This window comes from Suncus etruscus, chromosome 4 (genome assembly GCF_024139225.1).
Source record: "Suncus etruscus isolate mSunEtr1 chromosome 4, mSunEtr1.pri.cur, whole genome shotgun sequence".
NCBI classification, from domain to species: Eukaryota; Metazoa; Chordata; class Mammalia; order Eulipotyphla; family Soricidae; genus Suncus; species Suncus etruscus.
This window is the reverse complement of record NC_064851.1, coordinates 137,864,455-137,886,282: the sequence shown is the minus strand read 5'-3', so window position 1 is coordinate 137,886,282 and position 21,828 is coordinate 137,864,455. Positions and strand designations below refer to the sequence as shown.

The 21,828-nt window shown below is 42.0% G+C and overlaps 2 protein-coding genes across 3 annotated transcripts in view; one reads left to right on the top strand and one right to left on the bottom strand.

Annotated features, from left to right (window-relative positions):
• The window catches only part of GTF2E2 (general transcription factor IIE subunit 2), a 188,033-nt gene that overhangs the window by 7,653 nt on the left and 158,552 nt on the right, over window positions 1-21,828 (top strand). The window lies entirely within an intron of this gene.
• On the bottom strand, window positions 5,027-6,017 carry SMIM18 (small integral membrane protein 18). Its single transcript, XM_049771493.1, is given in 7 exon segments — window positions 5,027-5,059; window positions 5,061-5,120; window positions 5,122-5,192; window positions 5,195-5,231; window positions 5,233-5,274; window positions 5,276-5,368; window positions 5,976-6,017. Coding segments are annotated over 7 exon segments (378 nt in total).

Sequence of the window (21,828 nt, the reverse complement as noted above, 5' to 3'; positions counted from 1 at the left end):
CACACCTGGCAGTGCTCAGGGGTTATTCCTGGCTCCAGGCTCAGAAATTGCTCCTGGCAGGCACAGGGGACCATATGGGGCACCGGGATTCGAACCGATAACCTCCTGCATGAAAGGCAAACGCCTTACCTCCATGCTATCTCTCCGGCCCCAAGGGTTTATAACTTTCATACAAGATCAGTGCATCTTAATTCACAACAATTATTTGCCTACTTCAGAATGTGGCAGTAATATTTATTAGGGTCTTGATGATGTTCTAATAGCACTGAATTGCTGGATGGAGCATTGAAACCTCGAGGTCCTCAGAGCACTGCTTTGAAGGTCCCTTAAAAGACTATCTTTGTGCCAGGAAAATGCGGTCATTAGAATAGCACTTGACGGGCTGGAGAGATAGCATGGAGGTAAAGCGTTTGCCTTTCATGCAAGAGGTCATCGGTTCGAATCCCAGCATCCCATATGGTCCCCTGTGCCTGCCAGGAGCAATTTCTGAGCATGGAGCCAGGAGTAACCCCGAGCATTGCCGGGTGTGACCCAAAAACCACAAAAAAAAAAAAAAAAAAGAATAGCACTTGACTTAGATGGTTAAGGTACTGGATTGATCTCCTGGCAGCATAAAAGGGAAAAAAGTTGAGACCTTTGTTCTTTGTGGTTTAAGGCAGTGGTTTGTTTTCTTTTGGGTTTTGGGCCCTGCCCGGATGTGCTCAGGATTTACAGCTGGCTCTGAACAGGGATCATTTCTGGCGGGCTGAGGAAGATCATATGAGGTGCCAGGGATTGAATCCAGTCGACTGAATGTAAATCCAACATCTTATCCACTGTACAACTCTTTGGCCCAGATTTTCAATCCCTCCTTGTCCACAGGTATAGAAAGACTGGGAACCACTGTTCTGCCATAGTAGATTTAACTGCTGATCTCTGGACTGGTACGCACATAGGTGCCATTCTGCAGATGTAAAAGGTTGAAGCCATGCTAGTTTAGGCTATAGGAGATTGCAGGGAATTTCATTGCCACAAACAGTAGATCCCATTTAGCATCAGGAAGAACCTCTGGGCTTTGCTTCTCTTTAGTTGGCCAGAGTTTTTCTTAAAAGATATATTTGGAAGGTTAATGTTAGTCAGTTTGTGTTAATAGTCCCTAAGCCTCAGTGACTTAGAACCAAAAAAGTTTGTTTTTCTCTTACCACGTGTTTATCATGGGTTGACAGGTGTCTCAGGTAATCGGTCACTCAAGGACTCACATGACAGGGACTCAGCTGATGTTTCAGGTGTGACTGGTTTCTATGTCAGATGGAAAAAGAATTTTGGAAGCTCTTGCCCTGGCAATTTTAAGCTCTGGGCTGGAAGTATCACCATTGCTCCTTTGCTTCCGCTCACAGCTTTTTGTTCAGAGCTTGTCTTAAGGCACTGCCCAGCATGAAGGGTTCAAAGTGCAGAGCTGTCACATGGCTCAGAGCAGCAGAGAGCTGGAGCTCAGTGACTGAGCAGTTGTTTGGGGTATGCAAATGTTTAATGCGATTTTTTTTTTTCTTACTAATGTGATTTTTTTTTTATGGTTTTTGGGCCACACCCGTTTGACGCTCAGGGGTTACTCCTGGCTATGTGCTCAGAAATAGCCCCTGGCTTGGGGGGACCATATGGGACGCCGGGGGATCGAACCGCGGTCCGTTCCTTGGCTAGCGCTTGTAAGGCAGACACCTTACCTCTAGCGCCACCTTCCCGGCCCCACTAATGTGATTTTTTATTGTGAATAGTTGGTAAGCGAAATCCCCTATTGGCCCTGCCTCACCCCGACTTTGCCTCCTGCGGCCCCCAGGTAAATTGAGTTTGAGACCCCTGTTGTAGACTCTTCCAGTTTTTCCATGGTAACATTTGTGGAGCATTCCTTTTTGAATAGTGCTTATTCCCTTTATGTCTACAATATCACCTTTCTTCTAAAGGGTCTAGAAAACACATAGCGGGTGCCCCTCCTCTTTCCCTTTGTGCTGGTCATGACTGTGATTTACTGGAAAAACTGGAAAATGACGGTCCAGGCTAAAAGGAAATCTTTTTTTATATTAATATCTTTATTTAAACACCTTGATTACAAATATGATTGTAGTTGGGTTTCAGTCATGTAAAGAACACCTCCCTTCACTGGTGCAACATTCCCACCAGCAGTGTCCGAAATCTCCCTCCTCCACACTCCACCCCCTCCTGTACTCTAGACTGGCTTTCCACTTTCCTCATTCATTCACATTGTTATGATAGTTCTCAGTGTAGTTATTTCTCTAACTGCACTCACCACTCTTTGTGGTGAGCTTCATTATTGTGAGCTGGACCTTCCAGCCTTCCTCTCTTTGTCTCTGAGGATTATTGCAAAATGTCTTTTATTTTTCTTAAAACCCATTGATGAGTGAGACTATTCTGTGTCTCTCTCCCTTTGACTTATTTCTTTTTTCTTTTTTTTGGTTTTTGGTTTTTGGGCCACACCCGGCGGTGCTCAGGGGTTACTCCTGGCTGTCTGCTCAGAAATAGCTCCTGGCAGGCACGGGGGACCATATGGGACACCGGGATTCGAACCAACCATTTTTGGTCCTGGATCGGCTGCTTGCAAGGCAAATGCCGCTGTGCTATCTCTCTGGGCCCCTCTTTGACTTATTTCACTCAGCATAATAGATTCTATGTACATCCATGTATAGGAAAATTTCATGACTTTATCTCTCCTGCATAATATTCCATTGTGTATATGTTAAAAAAATCTTGAGGCTGGAGAGATAGTACAGGGTTCAGTGCTTCTGCTTTGCACATGGATGACCCCAGTCAATCCTGCCTTTTAGGATTAGGTTAGGTGTTAGGTCACAACCTGTGTAGGTCACATCCTGTTAAGTCACATCCTGCCTTTACCCAAAACAAAGGTGTTCCCCCAATTTCCTCTTCCTTTTTTATTTTTTTAAATTTTTTTATGGGATACTAGGATTCAAACCAATGACCTTCTGCAAGGAAGGCAAATTCCTTACCTCCATGCTATCTCTCTGGTCCCAATTTCCTCTTTCTTCACCAAGCCTTTGACTTGTAAAAGTCCATCTGGATAGGTACTTTTGCTTCTCACTCGACCTTCCCCCCTCCTGGTGAATTTGTTGTGTGTGTGTGTGTGTGTGTGTGTGTGTGTGTGTGTGTGTGTGTGTGTGGTGTGGTGTGCGTGTTTGTTTTTTGTGTTTTTATTTATTTATTTTTGTGCACTGGTTTAATTAGGAAAGGTCAGTTTGGTTTGGTGGGCAGAGAAGCAAACTGACTCCACAAATCTCTCCTGACTTGGTTTATTAATTCTTCACAGCTATCTGCTTCAGACCAGTTCACCTGTACAGTCTTTGGGGTGATTTCACAAAGTGGGGATTTATTTTGCAATCTGTTCCAAGTCAAGTTTCATCAGGAATGACCTCAACGATTGAACTGGATATAGTCCCTGAGCACTGCATGCAAAGCTGCACACTTCCCCTTTGAGCCCTCTCCCTGTCTCAGCAGTCAAACACATGTTAAGAGGTTCTGTCCTTTGACATTGCTTTGGACTTTTCTGCTTTGAATGTCTTTAGTCCTTAGGAGTGTGACTATGGGAAGCAAATTGTATGAAAAAACTTTAAGAAGATGATTAGTGATATTAGTGTGTCTGTTGCATGCAAGTTCCGTGCTATACTGTCACTCTGGCTCCTTTTATCCAATTTTAGCTGTATAATTTTTTTATTTAAAAAACTTTTTGTTTTGTTTTGTTTTGGGGTCAGACCCAGCAGTGCTCAGGGGTCACTCCTGGCTCTACGCTCAGAAATCGGTCATGGCAGGCTCGGGGGACCATAGGAATGCCAGGCTTCAAACCAATAACCTCCTGCATGAAAGGCAAATGCCTTACCTCCATGCTAAAACTTTTTTCTTTTTAAAGTTTTTGGGCCACACCCAGCAGCACTCAGGGTTACTGCCTGACTCTGTGCTCAGAAATTGCTTCTGCCAGGCTCGGGACTTATGGGATGCTGGGGGATTGAACCTGGGTCTGTCCCTGGTTGGCACACTAATGCAGAGCAAATGCCTGCTGCTGTGCTATATTGCTCCGGCCCTAAAAGCCTTTATTTTGTTGTTACTTTTTGGTCCATACTTGGAAGTGCTCAGAGCTTACTGTTGATCTGATGAGCTTCAGGAATCACACCTGGTGGGCAAAGGGGACCATATGGGATGTTGGGGTCGAACTCTGATTGGCCAAATGCCCCTTCTTCTGGTACTATTCCTCCGGCTCCTAAAAGTATCATATTATTTTTTGGTCTTTGGCCACACCTGGTGGCTATCGCTCAAAAATTGCTCCTGGCTTGGGGGACCATATGGTACGCCCTGGGGATAGAACCGCAGTCAGTCCTAGGCTAGCGTGCATAAAGCAGATAGATGCCTTATGACCTGTGCCACCCTTTTGGCCCCTAGAAGTATTCTTTTTTTTTTTTGGTTTTTGGGTCACACCCAGCGATGTCAGGGGTTACTCCTGACTGTCTTCTCAGAAATAGCTCCTGACAGGCACGGGGGACTATATGGGACACCGGGATTTGAACCAACCACCTTTGGTCCTGGATCAGCTTGCTTGCAAGGCAAATAACCGCTGTGCTATCCTCTCCGGCCCTAGAGTATTATTTTAAGTAAAATTTTTTTTGTTTTGTTTTTGTTTTTGGGTCCACACCCGGCAGCGCTTCCAGGGGTTACTCCTGGCTCTACACTCAGAAATTGCTCCTGGCAGGCTCAGGGAAAACAATATGGGATGCTGGGATTCAAACCACTGTTTTTCTGCATTGCAAGGGCACATGCCCTACCTCCATGGTTATCTCTCTGGCCCCCATTTTAAGTAAATTTTGAGATAAATACTTTCATTTATGAGTTTTACTATATATTTTAATGAAAAGGATACATATACACATTAGACATATTTTTTTTCTTTTCTAATGGAAATCTTTTAACCATTCAAAGAGAATCAGTTTTGTAATAATGATAGACCTCAGGAAATTTCAGCTTCAGTAGTGTGCTAGACCACTTCAACATCTCGTTTTCTGATATGTGTTCATCATACTTCTAAGAGGGTGGTTTGGTTTGACACTTTGTAAGTCTTTCACAGTTTTTGTTTTTTACAAAGCAGCAGCAGTCAAGTACTTCATAAAGGAAAGCCAGCACCACTAAAGATATCACTGTAATATAAATAAAAGCAGAATGACAAAGCAAGCAGTGTTCCAGGTTGTCATGGAAAGGGTAAATTTTTTGAACTTGGAAACCAAGGGTATTGATAAACAGAAGTAGTGGTTTCGTTCCAGAGGCTGGAGCTAGGGAGGCCATCCTTAGGGATTCCACTTTCTTGTATTTCTTTTTGAATCTATAAAAAGTAGAAAATGAATATATGTAGCAAAGTATCTTAGATCTGTTGATTGAAATCTCAATAGTAAGCTTACTTTGAGCAGCCTGAACCTTTTTTATCTCTGCTAGAATTAACAGCTTTTTTTTTTTTTGTTTTTGTTTTTTTTGTTTTTGGTTTTGGTTTTGGTTTTGGGCCACACCTGGCAGTGCTCAGGGATTACTCCTGCGCTTCTGCTCAGAAATAGCTCCTGGCAGGCACGGGGGACCATATGGGACACCTGATTCGAACCAACCACCTTAGGTCCTGGATCGGCTGCTTGCAAGGCAAACGCCGCTGTGCTATCTCTCCGGGCCCAACAGCTATTTTTTTTCTTTTTAGTTTTTGTTTCGTGTTTGGGACAAATCCAGTAGTGCATAGGACTTAGTCCTGGCTCTGTTTTCATGAATCACTCTGGTGGGCGTTTGGGGACCATATTGGTGCTGGAGATTAAACACAGGTTGACCCGAATGCAAGGCAAGTGTTCTATCCAATTAATTGGGGTTTATTTTTTTGGGGGGGAGAGTTTGGGGCCACACCCAGTGACGCTCAGGGTTATTCCCCTGGCTATGCACTCAGAAATCGCTACCTGGCTTGGGGACGCCGAAGGGGTAGTCAAACTTCGGTCCATCCTAGGTTAGTGCATGCAAAGCAGATGCCCTACAGCTTGTGCCACCACTACCGGCCCCCGCCATCAACGAGCTTTTATCTACAAAATAGCTTAACCTTATTTTTGGTTTTTGAGCTACACCCAGCAGTGTTTGGGGTTTAATTCCGGCTCTGTGCTCAGAATCACTCCTGTGTGATTGAACCTGTGTCCACTGCAATCACAGCAAGCACCCTAACCCCCTGTACTATTCACTCTGACCATTATCTTACCTCTTAAAGTATGTTTTTCAGGGTTGGAGGAAATGGCATGAGGTAAGGCTTTTCCTTGCATGCAGAAGGATGGTGGTTCGAATCCTGGCATCCCACATGTCTCCCCTCTCCCCCCGCAGTCTGGCAGGAGCAATTTCTGAGGCATAGAGCCAGGGAGTAATCCCTGAGTGCTGCCAGGTGTGACACCAAAAAAAACAAAAAAGGACCAAAAAAAAAAAAAGTGTTTTTTTATCACTCTGGTTCAGTGTACATCTGTGTTCTATTTCTACTCTTAAATTTTAAGGTTAGGAAAATAGGGAAAGGAAAAACAAATGCTGACAGTTTTTACAGAATAAGGCTATTAGGATCGGAGCAACAATCCAGGGACAGAGCTGGTTTCAATTTTTGGCATCCCACGTGGCCCAAAAGAAAAAAAACATAGAATAGGGGCTGGCGTGTTGGCGCTAGAGGTAAGGTGTCTGCCTTGCCAGCACTAGCCTAGGACAGACCGCGGTTCGGTCCCCCGGCATCCCATATGGTCCCCCAAGCCAGAGGGCGACTTCTGAGCGCATAGCCAGGAGTAACCCCTGAGGCGTCACCGGGTGTGGCCCAAAAACAAAAACATAGAATAAGGATTATTAATATTTTAAGGTAAATTGGTAGGAAAAGACCTTAATATCGTTTTTTTTTTTTGTTTTATATACATGTAGATATAATAATGCAAATATTGAACATTACATATAAGTTCGGTGCCTTGAAGGTCTTTTTTTTTTTTTGTTTTTGGGCCAGCACCCGGTTAACGCTCAGGGGTTACTCCTGGCGATGTGCTCAGAAGTTGCTCCTGGCTTGGGGACCATATGGGACACCGGGGGATCGAACCGCGGTCCGTCCAAGGCTAGCGCAGGCAAGGGCAGGCACTTACCTTTAGCGCCACCGCCCGGCCCCAGCCTTGAAGGTCTTAAATAAGCCACGCCTGATGGTACTCAGGGTTAACTTCTGCTCTGCACTTAGGAATTACTCCTGGTGGTGCTCAGGGAACCATATAGGATGAGGATTGAGCCTGTGTTGGCCACCTGCAATGCAAGCACCGTAACCTTCTGTACTCTCTCTCGTCCAAAATCTTCTAATTTTTCTTTTTGGTTTTTGGGGTCATGCCTGGCAGCGCTCAGGGGTTGATTTACTCCTGGCTCTATGCTCAGAAATCGCCCCTGCAGGCACAGGGAATCATATGGCATGCTGGGATTTGAACCACCGTCCTTCAGCATGAAAGGCAAATGCCTTACCTCCATAGCTATCTCTCCGGCCCCTAATTTTTCTTTTGTTAAATTTTGTAATCCACTTTGTTTACAATAAAAATTTCAACTGCTTTATGAATTTATAGTTGGTTGAAATTAATACTTTATTTTTATTTTTATTTGAAGAATAGTGTGCACTTTTAATATTTTAGTGTGTACTGATATTTTAGAAGCTGATTGAAATGAAAACATTCAATAAATGCAAATTACAAATTAAAATGTAAGTTTATGTCAGTCAAATGCTGTGTAATCATCCCTTATAAAAAGGGAAAAAATGAAAGAGGAGATAGTTTTTTTGTTTGTTTTTGTTTTTGGGCCACACCCAGCGTTGCTCAGGGATTACTCCTGGCTGTCTGCTCAGAAATAGCTCCTGGCAGGCACGGGGAACCATATGGGACACCGGGGGATTCGAACCAACCACCTTTGGTCCTGGATCGGCTGCTTTGCAAGGCAAACGCCGCTGTGCTATCTCTCTGGGCCCCAAGAGGAGATAGTTTGAAGGAATCTAAGCCCTAGGTTCATTCCTTGATACCATGTTATTTACCACTTGAGCAGTGGAGGGAGTGGCCTTGGTGCCCAATGGGGAATACTCCCCAAAAATTTAAAAAGTAAAACAAGAGGGGCTGGAGTGATAGTAGAAGGGAAAGGCTCTTGCTTTGCATGTGGCCACCCTATATGGTCCCCCAAAGCCCTGTTGCTAGGAGTGATTCCTGAATACAGAGCCAGGAATAAGCTCTGAGCACTTTTCGAGAAAAAACAATCCAATCCAAAACAAAATATCAAACCTTCAAAATTCCATTAGTGGAGGGGCCAGAGCAGTGGCGCAGCAGTAGGGCATTTGCTTACATGGGGCTGACCTAAGGATGGGCCAAGGTCGATCCCCTGGTGTCCCATATGATCACCAGAGGTAGGAATGATTTCTGAGTGCATAGCTAGGACCCCTGAGCATCACTGGGTGTGACCCAAAAACCGACCCCCCCAAAGAAAAATCCCCCCTCCCCAAATTTCATTGTAGGAATGGAAAGTATTAACTAAATACCATGTATATAAAATTTTTTTTTTTTTTTTTTTTTTTGTGGTTTTTGGTCACACCCGGCAGTGCTCAGGGGTTATTTCTGGCTCCAGGCTCAGAAATTGCTCCTGGCAGGCACAGGGGACCATATGGGGGCCGCCGGGGATTGAACTGATGACCTCCTGCATGAAAGGCAAACGCCTTACTCCATGCTATCTCTCCGGCTCCCCGTATATAAAATTTTTGTTGTTATTGTTTTTGGGTCATACCCTAGTGGTGTTTCAGTCTAGGGATTACTCCTGGATCTTCACTCAGATATCACTTCTGCAGTTGCTTCGAGGATGTAAGGGATGCTGGTGATTGAACTTGGATTGAATTTATATTGGCTGCAAGTCACACACCTTGCCCGCTGTACTATTTTTCTGGCCCCTGAAATTTTTTTTAGTTAGTTCCTCATCCCATTTTCCTCTTCCCATTTCAAAAAAAAGCTATACAGTATATAATGTTTATGGAACTAAACTAAGTTTTAGAATGCTTCTTGAATTGCCAGATCGGAATAAAATTATGCTTTGGTCTATTTATGGTAAAAGCCCTTGGATTGAATTCTGTGGAACCTTTAAGTGTATAATTTTGAAATGTGATCAATTAATCATAATAGCCTTTAAATACAGAGCCCTGGAACTCTGAGGTTGGCCATTCCTTCTGAGCAATTTAATGAAACAGCAATAGACCTCCATCTCTGCTAATTTTACAAATAATACTTTAGCAAAAAAAGAGGCAGATTGCAGTATTAAAATAAGTAGCTGATGGGGGCTTCGTTTACAGTTTATCCCAAACTTGAGGTACAAGTTAACTATTTTGACAAAACTATCTTTTGAGACCTTTTGAACAATAATGCTTTGTTACAGGAAGATATTTTTTTCTCTTGGGGGTTTACTAATGCCATTGTGCTAAATCTGGAGAGATCTAATACCCTCTTAGAGCAGCCTTTGGGTTTTGTAAGGACTGTTTTGCTCAGTCTAATGCTGGCTAAGAAACAAAATACAAAAAAATCCTTTAAGATTTGAATGTTTATGTGTAGAAAATAGGGCAAAAATTGGAGCTCTAATTTATCTGTAAAATATTTTGAAGTCTGAATCTAAAAAGTTAGAAATTTGGTTAGCAGTTATACGGTTTTTAGTATATGTAAATAATTGTTTTGAACTGTGCTAGCAATTTTTATTACCTCAAAAGGTACGATACACTCATTCTTTAATTCTTTTATAAGATATAGGAATTATATTAATTAAAATGTTAGCAAAGTCTAAAAGCTGTAAAAAAAGATCTCTTGTTACAATGTTGGGACCGGGGAGATAGCATGGAGGTAAGGTGTTTGCCTTCCATGCAGAAGGACTGTGGTTCGAATCCCGGCATCCCCAGATGGTCCCCTGTGCCTGCCAGGGGCAATTTCTGAGTGTAGAGCCAGGAGTAACCCCTGAGCGTTGCCGGTTGTGATCCAAAAAGCAAAAAAAAGATTTCTTGTTACAATGTAATAATTCAGTCTACATAATTATGCTTTATGGTTTTTATTTTTATGCAGAAATCTCAGTGATAATTTTTGACATTTTCTGCATTTATACTCAAAGGCAAAATACAATTTTGAAATGCTTCATCATGTTTGTTAAGATACAATGAACTTTTTGCTAAATGTCTTTACAGCTAATATAATTCATACATATATTAAGAAGGCTATAATCTAGGCTGTGCTGTTAGTTTAGATTTTTCCTTATGTAAAATCCTTTGTTCAGACAGACCTGACATGGTGAAATGAAATATTCAGAGAAGATAAATTAGCAAATAACAACATAATGCTTAAGTTTTACTTTTAAGATAAGAATATAGATCAGGCTCATAGAAAATGTCATGAATTTTTCCATTAAGGCACGTAAGCTTGCTTATCAAATAGCACAAAGCAGTCATATCTTTTCAAATAAAATCTACCAAACAATGAAATGATTACATTGCTTTTTTGGTTTATTTTTCCTATGGCTGAAGCTTTCTGATTTTTTTTGTAATGCTAAGATTTTTCTCTTGCATCTTAACAATTATATTATTAAATGAAAAAGATTATAAAAACCTACCTCTTGTCTGAAAGGCTGCTCCTCTGAAGCGATGGTATCGTCTGTAATGCAGGTTAGAGCACAGTCCAAGATGGAGCTTTGCTTCTATTGGCTAAAACCACAGTTCAGCTGACAGTTTCCTTCACATTCATTTGCATGAAGTCCTGCTACCCTTCAGAGTAAATCATTCATAAACAGAGCTGTCGGATATCAGTCACCCATTTATTTTCTTTCTTTCTTTCTTTTTCTTTCTTTCTTTCTTTCTTTCTTTCTTCTTTCTTTCTTTCTTTCTCTTTCTTTCTTTCTTTCTTTCTTTCTTTTTCTCTTCTTTCTTTCTTTCTTTCTCTTTCTTTTCTTTCTTTCTTTCTTTCTCTTCTTTTTTCTTTTCTTTCTTTCTTTCTTTCTTTCTTTCTCTCTTCTCTTTCTTCTTTCTTCTTTCTTTCTTTCTTTCTTTCTTTCTTTCTTCTTTCTTTCTTTCTTTCTTTTCTTCTTTCTTTCTTTCTTTCTTCTTTCTTCTTTCTTTCTTTTCTTTCTTTCTTTCTTTCTTTCTTTCTTTCTTTCTTTCTTTCTTCTTTCTTTCTTTCTTTCTTTCTTTCTTTCTTTCTTTCTTTCTTTCTTTCTTTTCTCTTTCTTTCTTTCTTTCTTTTCTCTTTCTTTCTTTTCTCTTTCTTTCTTTTCTTTCTTTCTTTCTTTCTTTCCTTCTTTCTTTCTTTCTTTCTTTCTTTCTTTCTTTCTTCTTTCTTCTTTCTCTTTCTTTTTCTTCTTTCTTTCTTTCTTTCTTTCTTCTTTCTTTCTTTCTTCTTTCTTTCTTTCTTTCTTTTCTTTTCTTTCTTTCTTTCTTTCTTTCTTTCTTTTCTTTCTTTCTTTCTTTCTTTCTTTCTTTCTTCTCTTTTTCTTCTCTCTTTCTTTCTTTCTTTCTTTCTTCTCTTCCTTCTCTTCTTTCTTTCTTTCTTTCCTTTTCTTTCTTTCTCTTTCTTCTTCTTTCTTTCTTTCTTTCTTTCTTTCTTTCTTTCTTTCTTTCTTTTTTCTTCTTTCTTTCTTTTCTTTCTCTTTCTTTTTCTTTCTTTCTTTCTTTCTTCTTTCTTTCTTTCTTTCTTCTTTCTTTTCTCTTCTTTCTTTCCTTCTTTCTTTCTCTTTCTTTCTTTCTTTCCTTTCTTTCTTCTTTCTTTCTTTTCCTTCTTTCTTTCTTTTTCTTCTTTCTTCTTTTCTTTCTTCTTCTTTCTTTCTTTCTTTCTTTTCTTTCTTTCTCTTTCTCTTTCTTTCTCTTCTTTCTTCTTTCTTTCTTTCTTCTTTTTCTTTCTTCTTTCTTCTTCTTTCTTTCTTTCTTTCTTTCTTTTTCTTTCTTTCTTCTTTCTTTCTTTCTTTCTTTCTTTCTCTCTCTTCTCTCTCTCTTTCTTTCTTTCTTTCTTTCTTTCTTTCTTTCTTTCTTCTTTCTTCTTTCTTTCTTTCTTTTTCTCTTTCTTTCTCTTCTTTCTCTCTTTCTCTCTCTCTTTCTCTCTCTTTCTCTCTCTTTCTCTCATCTTTCTCTCTCTTTCTCTCTCTTTCTTTCTTTCTTTTTCTTTTCTTTCTTTCTTCTTTTTCTTTCTTCTTCTTTCTTCTTATCTTTCTTTCTTTCTCTTTTTCTTTCTTTCTTTCTTTCTTTCTTTCTTTCTTTCTTTTCTTTCTTTCTTTCTTTCTTTCTTTCTTTCTTTCTTTCTCTCTTTCTCTCTCTTTCTCTCTTTCTCTCTTTCTCTCTCTCTCTCTTTCTCTCTCTTCTTCTTTCTTTCTTTCTTTCCTTTTCTTCTTCTCTTTCTTTCTTTCTTTCTTTCTTTCTTTCTTTCTTTCTTTCTTTCTTTCTTTCTTTCTTTCTTTCTTTCTTTCTATTTTTTTTCCTTTCTTTCTTCTTCTCTCTCTTTTTGTTCTTAAGCTAAATTCTTGTTAATAGTAACAATTCATGATTCTTTGATGTTTGATTATAGAATTTTTTTTTTTTTTTTTGGTTTTTGGTTTTTTGGGTCACACCCAGTGGTGCTCAGGGGTTTACTCCTGGCTATCTGCTCTCAGAAATAGCTTCCTGGCGGGGCCGGGTAGGTGGCGCTGGAGGTAAGGTGACTGCCTTGCAAGCGCTAGCCAAGGAAGTGACCGCGGTTCGATCCCCCTGGCGTCCCATATGGTCCCCCCAAGCCAGGGGCGATTTCTGAGCACATAGCCAGGAGTAACCCCTGAGCGTCAAACGGGTGTGGCCCAAAAACCAAAAAAAAAAAAAAAAAAAAAAAAAAAAGAAATAGCTCCTGGCAGGCACGGGGGACCATATGGGACACTGGGATTCGAACCAACCACCTTTGGTCCTGGATTGGCTGCTTGCAAGGCAAACACCACTGTGCTATCTCTCTGGGCCCTGATTATAGAATTTTAAGATTCTTTAGTGCTTGGTCTAGAAGAAAATAATGAAGAGATAGTAACTTAGGCAAAAATGTCTAGGTTTACCAGCTTGATATTTCCCCTAGGAAGTGTGCATATATTCTCAAAGATGAAATTTTCTTTCAGTACTTGTTTGTGTACATTTTTTGGGTTGGGCCCACATTCAGTGGTGCTCAGGGATTAGTCCTGGCTCTGCACTCAGAAATTATTTCTGGGGGCCAGAACGGTGGTTCGGAGCAGTAAGGTGTTTGCCTGTGTAGGTGGTTCGATTCCCTGGCATCCCTTTGGTCTCCCAAGTCAGGAGCAATTTCTGAGCACATAGCTAGGAGTAACCCGTGAGTGTCACCAGGTGTGGCCCAAACAAAACAAAACAAAAGAAAACAAAACAAATTACTTCTGGTAGACTTAGGAATATGGGATGCTGGAGATTGGACCTGGGATGGCTGTGTGCAAAGCAAATACTTTATCTTCTGTGCTATTGCTTTGGCCCCAGGAAGTGAATATTTCTATATGGAGGGTTGGTTTATGAGAAGTTCTGAGAGTAAGGTACCTGGTGTGCTATTGCTCTGTCCCATATACATTATTTTTTACATTCTTTTCTTTTTTTTTTGCGGGGGTGGGGCTTACAACCGGCCATACTCAGGAGTACTTCTGGCTGGCTCTGCGCTTATCCAGGTGAACTCAGGAAACCATATGGAAAGTCGGGGGTCGGACCTGGGTGATCATATGCATGGCAAATATCCTACCCACTCTACTATTGTTAGATCCTGTTTATAGATTTTGTTTATTTTCAGGCCACACCCAGCAATGCTCAGGGGCTGTTTTATCTCAAGGGTCAATCCTGGTGATGCTCATGGGACTACACTGACGGTGCCTGGGATCAAAGCTAGGCCTCAAGCATACAAAGCATGCATTTCAGTCTCTTAAGCTATTGAGGTAGTTTTTGTTCATAGAGAATCATTTCTAGTTGTGGAAACAAAAGTCAAGTTTTTTGTTTTTGGGCCACAGCCGCTGTCTGGTGCTTATTGCTTACACCTGACTTTTTATTTGGGATCACTGCCCATAAGGGGGACCATATAGGGTGCTTGTGATTGAATCTGGAACCCACCGTAGTGCGAGGCAAATGCCTTGTGTTTTATTTCTTCAGCTCCATAAATGAAGTTTTGATTATGAAAGAGCCTTGTATACCAATAGAATAAAGGTTTTTTGTGCATTTATTTTCTATTTAGTTTTGGTTGTGGGCCATTTGCTCACAGCTTACTACTGACAGCTCAGGGATCACTCCAGGGTATCTTAGGAGACTATGTGGGGTACGAGAAATGCAAGTGCCTTACCTATTATATTGTCTCTCTGTCCTCTTGTACTGTCTTACCTGTTGCCTTATCTGTTGTACTATCTTTCTTGTCAAAATGTTTTAAAATTATGGGTAGGGGCCAGAGAGATGTAGTGCAGGGTTAAGATACTTGGCTTATTACCTAGTACCACATGGTCCCCCCTAGTATTATTAGGTGCCTCACTGGAGACTCCTGAGCACTGCCAGAGTGACCCTAGTTGAGCCCTTGCAGGACCCATGCAGCACTCTATCCCTCAATCTTTTGTATTGAATTGCTGACCCTGTTGGTTGAATATTGCTGTCTTCCAGACCTTTTTTGGGAGACCCTTCCCAAAATAAAATTGTAGATAAGGGCCCGGAGAGATAGCACTGCGGTGTTTGCCTTGCAAGCAGCCGATCCAGGACCAAAGGTGGTTGGTTTGAATCCCGGTGTCCCATGTGGTCCCCCGTGCCTGCCCCAGGAAGCTATTTCTGAGCAGACAGCCAGGAGTAACCCTGAGCACCGCCAGGTGTGGCCCAAAAACAAACCAAAAAAAAAAAATGTAGATAAGCCAGCAATATTTATTTTTGTGGTTTCAGAGATATGTGGAAATATTTTTATATTTACTTATTCAGTTTTGTATTGGGTACTGAGCTAGGAGTGGCATTAAATGAATGCTAGAGACCTCCCTGATGAAGAAAACGAAATGAATCCTGATTAACCACTTATTCCTTAACATATCTTGTTTATGTTAGTCTAAATTAAGTGGCAGAAAGTGATTTTATTTGACTAAACAAGCAAACATTAAATTGTGTTTCTGAATTTTATTTTTTTTTTTGGTTTTTTGGGTCACACCCAGTAGGCTCAGGGGATGCCAGGATTCGAACCACTGTCCTTCTGCATGCAAGGCAAACACCTTACCTCCATGCTATCTCTCTGGCCCTGAATTTTTTTTTTTTTTACTTTGAAGAAATAAGCAATATCAGATAGACTGTTATTCTAAAGGCCAGTTAGTGTTTCTTTTTTGTTTTGGTTTGGTTTTTTTGGTTACTCCCAGAGATGCTCAGGAGCTACTCCTGGCTCTACACTCAGGAATTATGCCAGACAGTGCTTGGGGACTATATGGGATATCAAGGGTCAAACCTGGGTTGCTGTTTTGACTCTGATCCCAAATTAGTGTGATTTTTCTTCAGTGGGACTTTTGGGGGAGATAGATGGGAAAGTGATATGAGTTTATCATGTGAGTTGACTATTGTTACTCATGAAAATTCTGGGAAATGAACATGATAAAAGTACTGTTTCAGGCCTAGAGAGATAGCATAGCGGGTGTTTGCCTTGCAAGCAGCTGATCCAGGACTGGGTTGGAATCCCAGTATCCCATATGGTCCCCTGTGCCTGCCAGGAGCTATTTCTGAGCAGACAGCCAGGTGTAACCCCTGAGCAACGCCGGGTGTGGCCCAAAAACCAAAAACCAAAACAAAAACAAAAAAATAAGAAAACAAAAGTACTGTTTTGCTGTTAGCAAAGTGATATGAATGAAGAGAATGAAGGAATGAAGAGAGAAAAGGAAGAAGCAGGGAGGGAAGAAAGATGGAGGGAGGGAGGATGGGAGGAGGAAGGAAAGCAGAAGGTTGGAGATAGGGAGAGGGAGGAAGAGAGGAGGGAGAAGAAAGAGGAAGGGAGGAGTCATGGAAGGAAGAAGAACCCATGGGTAGAAGAAAGGAAGGAGAAATGGAAGAAGAGGAAGGAGGAGAGATGGTGGGAAGGAGGATGGAAGGGGGAGAGTGAGATCTGAGAGATGGGGGAGAGAGGTGAAGGGGAGAGAGGTTGAAGAAAGAATAGAAGGAGGGATGGCAAAGAGATTTTTAAAGCACAATAGAAAAGTATTCTATTTTTCCTTTTTTATTAGTAATTTCCTCTTTCCTCCTTCTACCCCTGTGGCTTCTGCAGTTTGCTTTCTGCCTTTATGGATGTTTACTATTGTGGACAGTTCTTATCAATGGAATAATTTACTGTGACCTTTTTGTTTTGAAAGTAATCTTATTTTTCTGGTAGGTAAGTAGTTTCTGTTTTGTTATATTTGGCCACACCCAGCAGTGCTCAGGGCTTACTTCTGGCTCTGCACTCATGGATCACTCCTAGGGAACCTGGGGGGAACATAAGAGGTGCTGGGGCTTGAACCCAGGTCAACCACAGCAAGGCAAATGCACTGACCACGATAGTATCTCTCCAGACCTTGTAATCACATTTTTTGGGGTGAGTAGAGACAGGAGTTAGGCCACATTTAGTGATACTCAGAGCCTGCTTCTGGATCTTCACTCAGTGATCACACTGACTAAATAGAACTTGAATTGGTTGTGTGCAAGGCAAGCACCTTACCCGTTGTCTATCTCTCCAACCCCTGTAATCACTTTTTTTTTTTTGTTTTTTTTGTTTTTTGGGCTACACTCAGTGACTCTCAGGAGTTACTCCTGGCTATGCGCTCAGAAATAGATCTTGGCTTGGGGGACCAGATGGGATACTAGGGATTGAACTGAGGTCCATCCTGGGTCAGCTGCGTGCAAAGCAAATACCTCACCGCTGCTCCACCGCTCTGACACACTAAAGCTTTTTTTTTTTTTTTTTTTTTGGATTTTGGGTCACACCCGGCAGCGCTCAGGGGTTATTCCTGGCTCCAGGCTCAGAAATTGCTCCTGGCAGGCACGGGGGACCATATGGGGCGCAGGGATTCAAACCGATGACCTCCTGCATGAAAGGCAAATGCCTTACCTCCATGCTATCTCTCCGGCCCCCCACTAAAGCATTCTTAATAGTTAGTTTTGGAAAAATGGTAGTCTTTAATGTATCAATTAAGTTATGAACAAAATTCTAAAAGTGTTTTTTTTTTTTTGGTTTTTGGGCCACACCCTGCGGTGCTCAGGGTTCACTCTTGGCTGTTTGCTCAGAAATAGCTCCTGGCAGGCTCGGGGGACCATATGGGACACTGGGATTCGAACCAACCACCTTAGGTCCTGGATCGGCTGCTTGCAAGGCAAATGCCGCTGTGCTATCTGTCCGGGCCCTAAAAGTGGTTTTTATTTATTTTTTTTATACTCCCAGGGGTAGAACCCAGGGCCTCACAGTCAAGATATGTGCTATAGGGCCCGGTGCGATAGCACAGTGGTAGGGCATTGGCCTTGCACATGACCTCATCTTGGTTCAATACCCGGCGTCAGGAGTGATTTCTGAGCACATAGCCAGTAGTAACACCTGAGCATCACCAGGGTGTGGCCCAAAAAGGAAAAAAAAAAGATATGTGCTATATATTATTGTCCCCTAATTACCTTATTTAGGTAGGTAACAGGATTTACATTACTGTTAGTCATATTTTTCATGCATACATCATTCTAACACCATCAGAGAGCCTGCTTCCTCTGTCTCAAGAACATTAAAAAAAATAGATTAACTAAAGAATGGTGATTTAATGGCCAGAACTATAGCACTGTGGTAGGGCATTTGCCTTGCATGCAGTCGACTTTGGTTTGGTCGTGGTGCGGAGCAGTAAGGCATTTCTGCCTTGCTGGTGCTAGCCTAGGATGGAAAGAAGTTAGATTCCCCCGTGTCCCATATGGTCTCCAAAGCCAGGAGCGATTTCTGAACACATAGCCAGGAGTAACCCCTGAGCATCACCAGGTGTGGGTCCCCCCAAAACAAAACATACCCCTGCGAGGAGTGATTTCTGAGCACAGAGCCTGGAGTAACCCCTGAGTGCTGCTAGGTGTGTCCCCAAAACCAAAGCAAAAACCAGTGATTTAGAGTAATTGATAGTTGGCAAATAGTATTCCAACACTAGTCCCAAAACCATTGTCCCCAGTGCTCCCTCCTACACATCTTCCCCACTCCCCACATTGCTTAGGGCTTACTCTGATCTTTGCTTAGTGATCATGCATGGTGAAACTCAAAGGGCTATCTGGGCTATTTGTGTTTGGGTTGGCTGTGTGCAAGGCAAGTACCTTACTTGCTATACTATTTCCTAAGGTCCAAAAGTTACTTTCAATTAAGAAAAGTTTTTACTTGTAAGCCGCAAGTGTTTCACTAGGTTGTAGCACACAAACCAAAACAATATTTTATATTAGTGAAATGAAACAGTTTTATTGAGGGAGGATCGTAGTGTGTGTGTGTTTGTGGCGGGGACATTGAGTGCTGGCTCAGTTACCCAGGAACCTTGTGGATCCCCCACTACTCAAAAAAACAAAGGGAATTATTTTGCAGAGGGGAGGGACACATCCATTAGTACTCAGGACTTACTCCTGGCTCTGTGTTCAGGGATCACTCCGGTGGAGCTCAGGGAACCATATGAGGTGCCAGGGATGAAACCTGGGTTGACCCATTTGCAAGGCTGCCCCACATACTGTATTATTGCTCTGGCCCAGGAAGAGAAATGTAAAGAAATAGAATTTATGCATCTAAGCTGTAATGTGAGAGTCCAGAATAGCTCTACTGTTATGCATGTGTACGAGCATACATGTGCATGCAGTGATACGTGTACAACCACACATACATACATAAATATATTTGTGCTTATTAGTGGACCATATGCTGTGCTGGGGATTGAAATGGGTCAGCTGCATTTAAAATAAGTTCATTAACTCTTGTCTCCCTATCCCAGTTCAAAGTGGTTTTTTGGTTTTGGGTCACACCAGGTGATACTCGGGTTATTCCTGGCTCTGTGCTCAGAAATGGCTTCTGGCAGGCTCAGGAGATCATATGAGATGCTGGGAGTCGAACAGATGTCAGTACATTGTTGGCCTCGTGCAAGGCCAACACCCGGCCGCTGTGCTATCTCTCCAGCCCTTGGTTATTTTCCCCCTTATTTATTTATTTATTTATTTATTCATTTATTTATTTATTTATTTATTTATTTATTTATTTATTTATTTATTTATTTATGGTTTTTGGGTCACACCCTGCAGCGTTCAGGGGCTACTCTTGGCTCTACTCAGAAATCGCTCCTGGCAGGCTGGGGGGGACCATATGGGATGTGGAGATTTAAGCCGCTGTTCTGCATGCAAGGCAAATGCCCTGCCTCCATGCTATCTCTCTGGCCCTCCTTAGTTATTTTTAAAGGAAAATTATAGATGCAGTCTCAGTTTAGTATCCAAAAATGCATATTTAATAAGGCCTTTCACTGATCTCAAAGGACTATAATGTTGCCATCTGGAAACTCTTGGAATTCTGACAGTTGTTACATTTATTTGACTTTTTTGGTTGTGCTAATGCATCCTTTTGTTTAAATTACTATTACCAAACTGATGCCAGAAGTAGACTCCATCTCCCTACCACTTTCTTTTTCTTTTCTTTCATAAGAGCACAATTAAAATTTACTTTTAGCTTTTGAGCCACACCCAGTGTTGCTTAGGGGTTATTTCTAACTTTGCCTTCAGGAATCACTCCTGGCTATATTTGGGTGACCATATAGGGTACTAAGGATTGAGCCCCAGTGTGTGCAAGGTGTGTTTTCTCTAGCCCTCTGGTCCTTTATATATTGGGGGGAAAATTTTTTTTTTAAAGTTTTGGGGCCCCACCTGGCGATGCTTAGGGATTACTCTTGGCTTTGCATTTAGGAATTTTACCTGGTGATGGTTTGGGTGGCCTGCATTCAAGTCAAGCATACTACGTGCTTTATTATGTTTTAAGACCCGAGAAATTGAAAACAAGTTATTTTTTTAATTGAAATTTTTATCTCAAATGGTTTTTTTTTTTTTTTAAAAACTTATTATTTGGGCCCAGAGAGATAGCACAGCGGTGTTTGCCTTGCAAGCAGCTGATCCAGGACCTAAGGTGGTTGGTTCGAATCCCGGTGTCCCATATGGTCCCCTGTGCCTGCCAGGAGCTATTTCTGAGCACTGCCGGGTGTGGGCCAAAAAAAAAAAAAAACAAACATTATTATTTATTGATTGATTGGTTATTGAGCCACACCCAGCGGTGCTCAGAGGTTACTCCTAGCTCTGCACTCAGCAATCATCCCTAGCAGACTGGGGGACCATATATGAGATGCTAGGGATCAAACCAAAATCCCTCCTGGGTGGGCCGCATGCAGGGCAAATACCCTACCTTTGTGCTATCTCTCCAGCCTTAACTCAAAAGTTAATCCAATCACTTCATGACTTGAAGTGTTAGAAAAGCCTTATGGGAGGGGCCGGAGCCATAGCACAGTGATAGGGTGTTAGTTAGCCTTGTACGTGGCTGACCCAGGACAGATGGACCTTGGTTCAATCCCATATGGTCCCCCAAGCCAGGAGTGATTTCTGAGCACATAGCCAGGAGTCACCCCTGAGAGTCACTGGGTGTGGCCCAAAGAACAAACAAAAAAGGAAAAGCTTTATGGGGACTGGAGACATCTTATAGCCTGTGTTATCTTGGTTAGAACCTGGCGCCATATTTTGCCCCCCCCCCCCACCCCCCAAGCACCACTTGGAGTGAGTCCTGAGCACTGTTAAGAGTGTCTTAAGTGGGCCTGGAGAGATAGCACAGTGGTGTTTGCCTTGCAAGCAGCTGATCCAGGACCAAAGGTGGTTGGTTCGAATCCTGGTGTCCCATATGGTCCCCTGTGCCTGCCAGGAGCTATTTCTGAGCAGACAGCCAGGAGTAACCCCTGAGCACTGCTGGGTGTGGCCCAAAAAAAAACCCTAAAAAAACAAACAAAAAAATGAGTGTCTTAAGTTTTGAAGCCCCTTAACCTCCTTGATCCCCTCAAAAAAAAGCTTTATCAATTGAGACTTACGTTGTCCCTTTGCTTAAAGAAAGAATAATTCTTTATTTTTCTTTTGGGGGTGAGGGTCACACCCGGCAGCGCTCAGGGGTTACTCCTGGCTCTACGCTCAGAAATCACTCCTGGCAGGCTTAGGGGAACCTATGGGATGCTGGGATTCAAACCTTCGTCTTTCTGCATGAAAGGCAAACGCCTTACCTCCATGCTATCTCTCCGGCCCCAGAAAAAATAATTCTTACAAAGAATTATATTTGGTGGCAGGAGCAATTGCACAGTGGGTAGATCTTTGCCTTGTTTGGTCCAACCCCCCCAAAAAGAATTATACTTGAATGTTTATAATTATTCCTATTTTTTCCTGTTGTTAGTGAAAAAGTTACTATGCACTCAAAGAATTTGAATTTTCTTTTTTGTTTGTTTTGGGCCATACCCAGGGGTTACTTCTGGGATTGACCCCAGTTGGCCGTGTGCAAGACAAATGCCCTACCCGCTGTGCTTTCCCTCTGGCCCCAAGAACTTGAATTTTTACCCAGATTTTACGGGGTAGAATTTACTATATAGAAATATTTAAAGAATTATTTGCCAGAGTAGGGGCCGGAGAGATAGCACAGCAGTAGGGCATTTTCCTTGTATGTGGCTGATCCAGGACAGATGGTGGTTCGAATCCTGGCATCCCATCTGGCCCCCCAGAGCCTGCCATGAGCAATTTCTGATCGC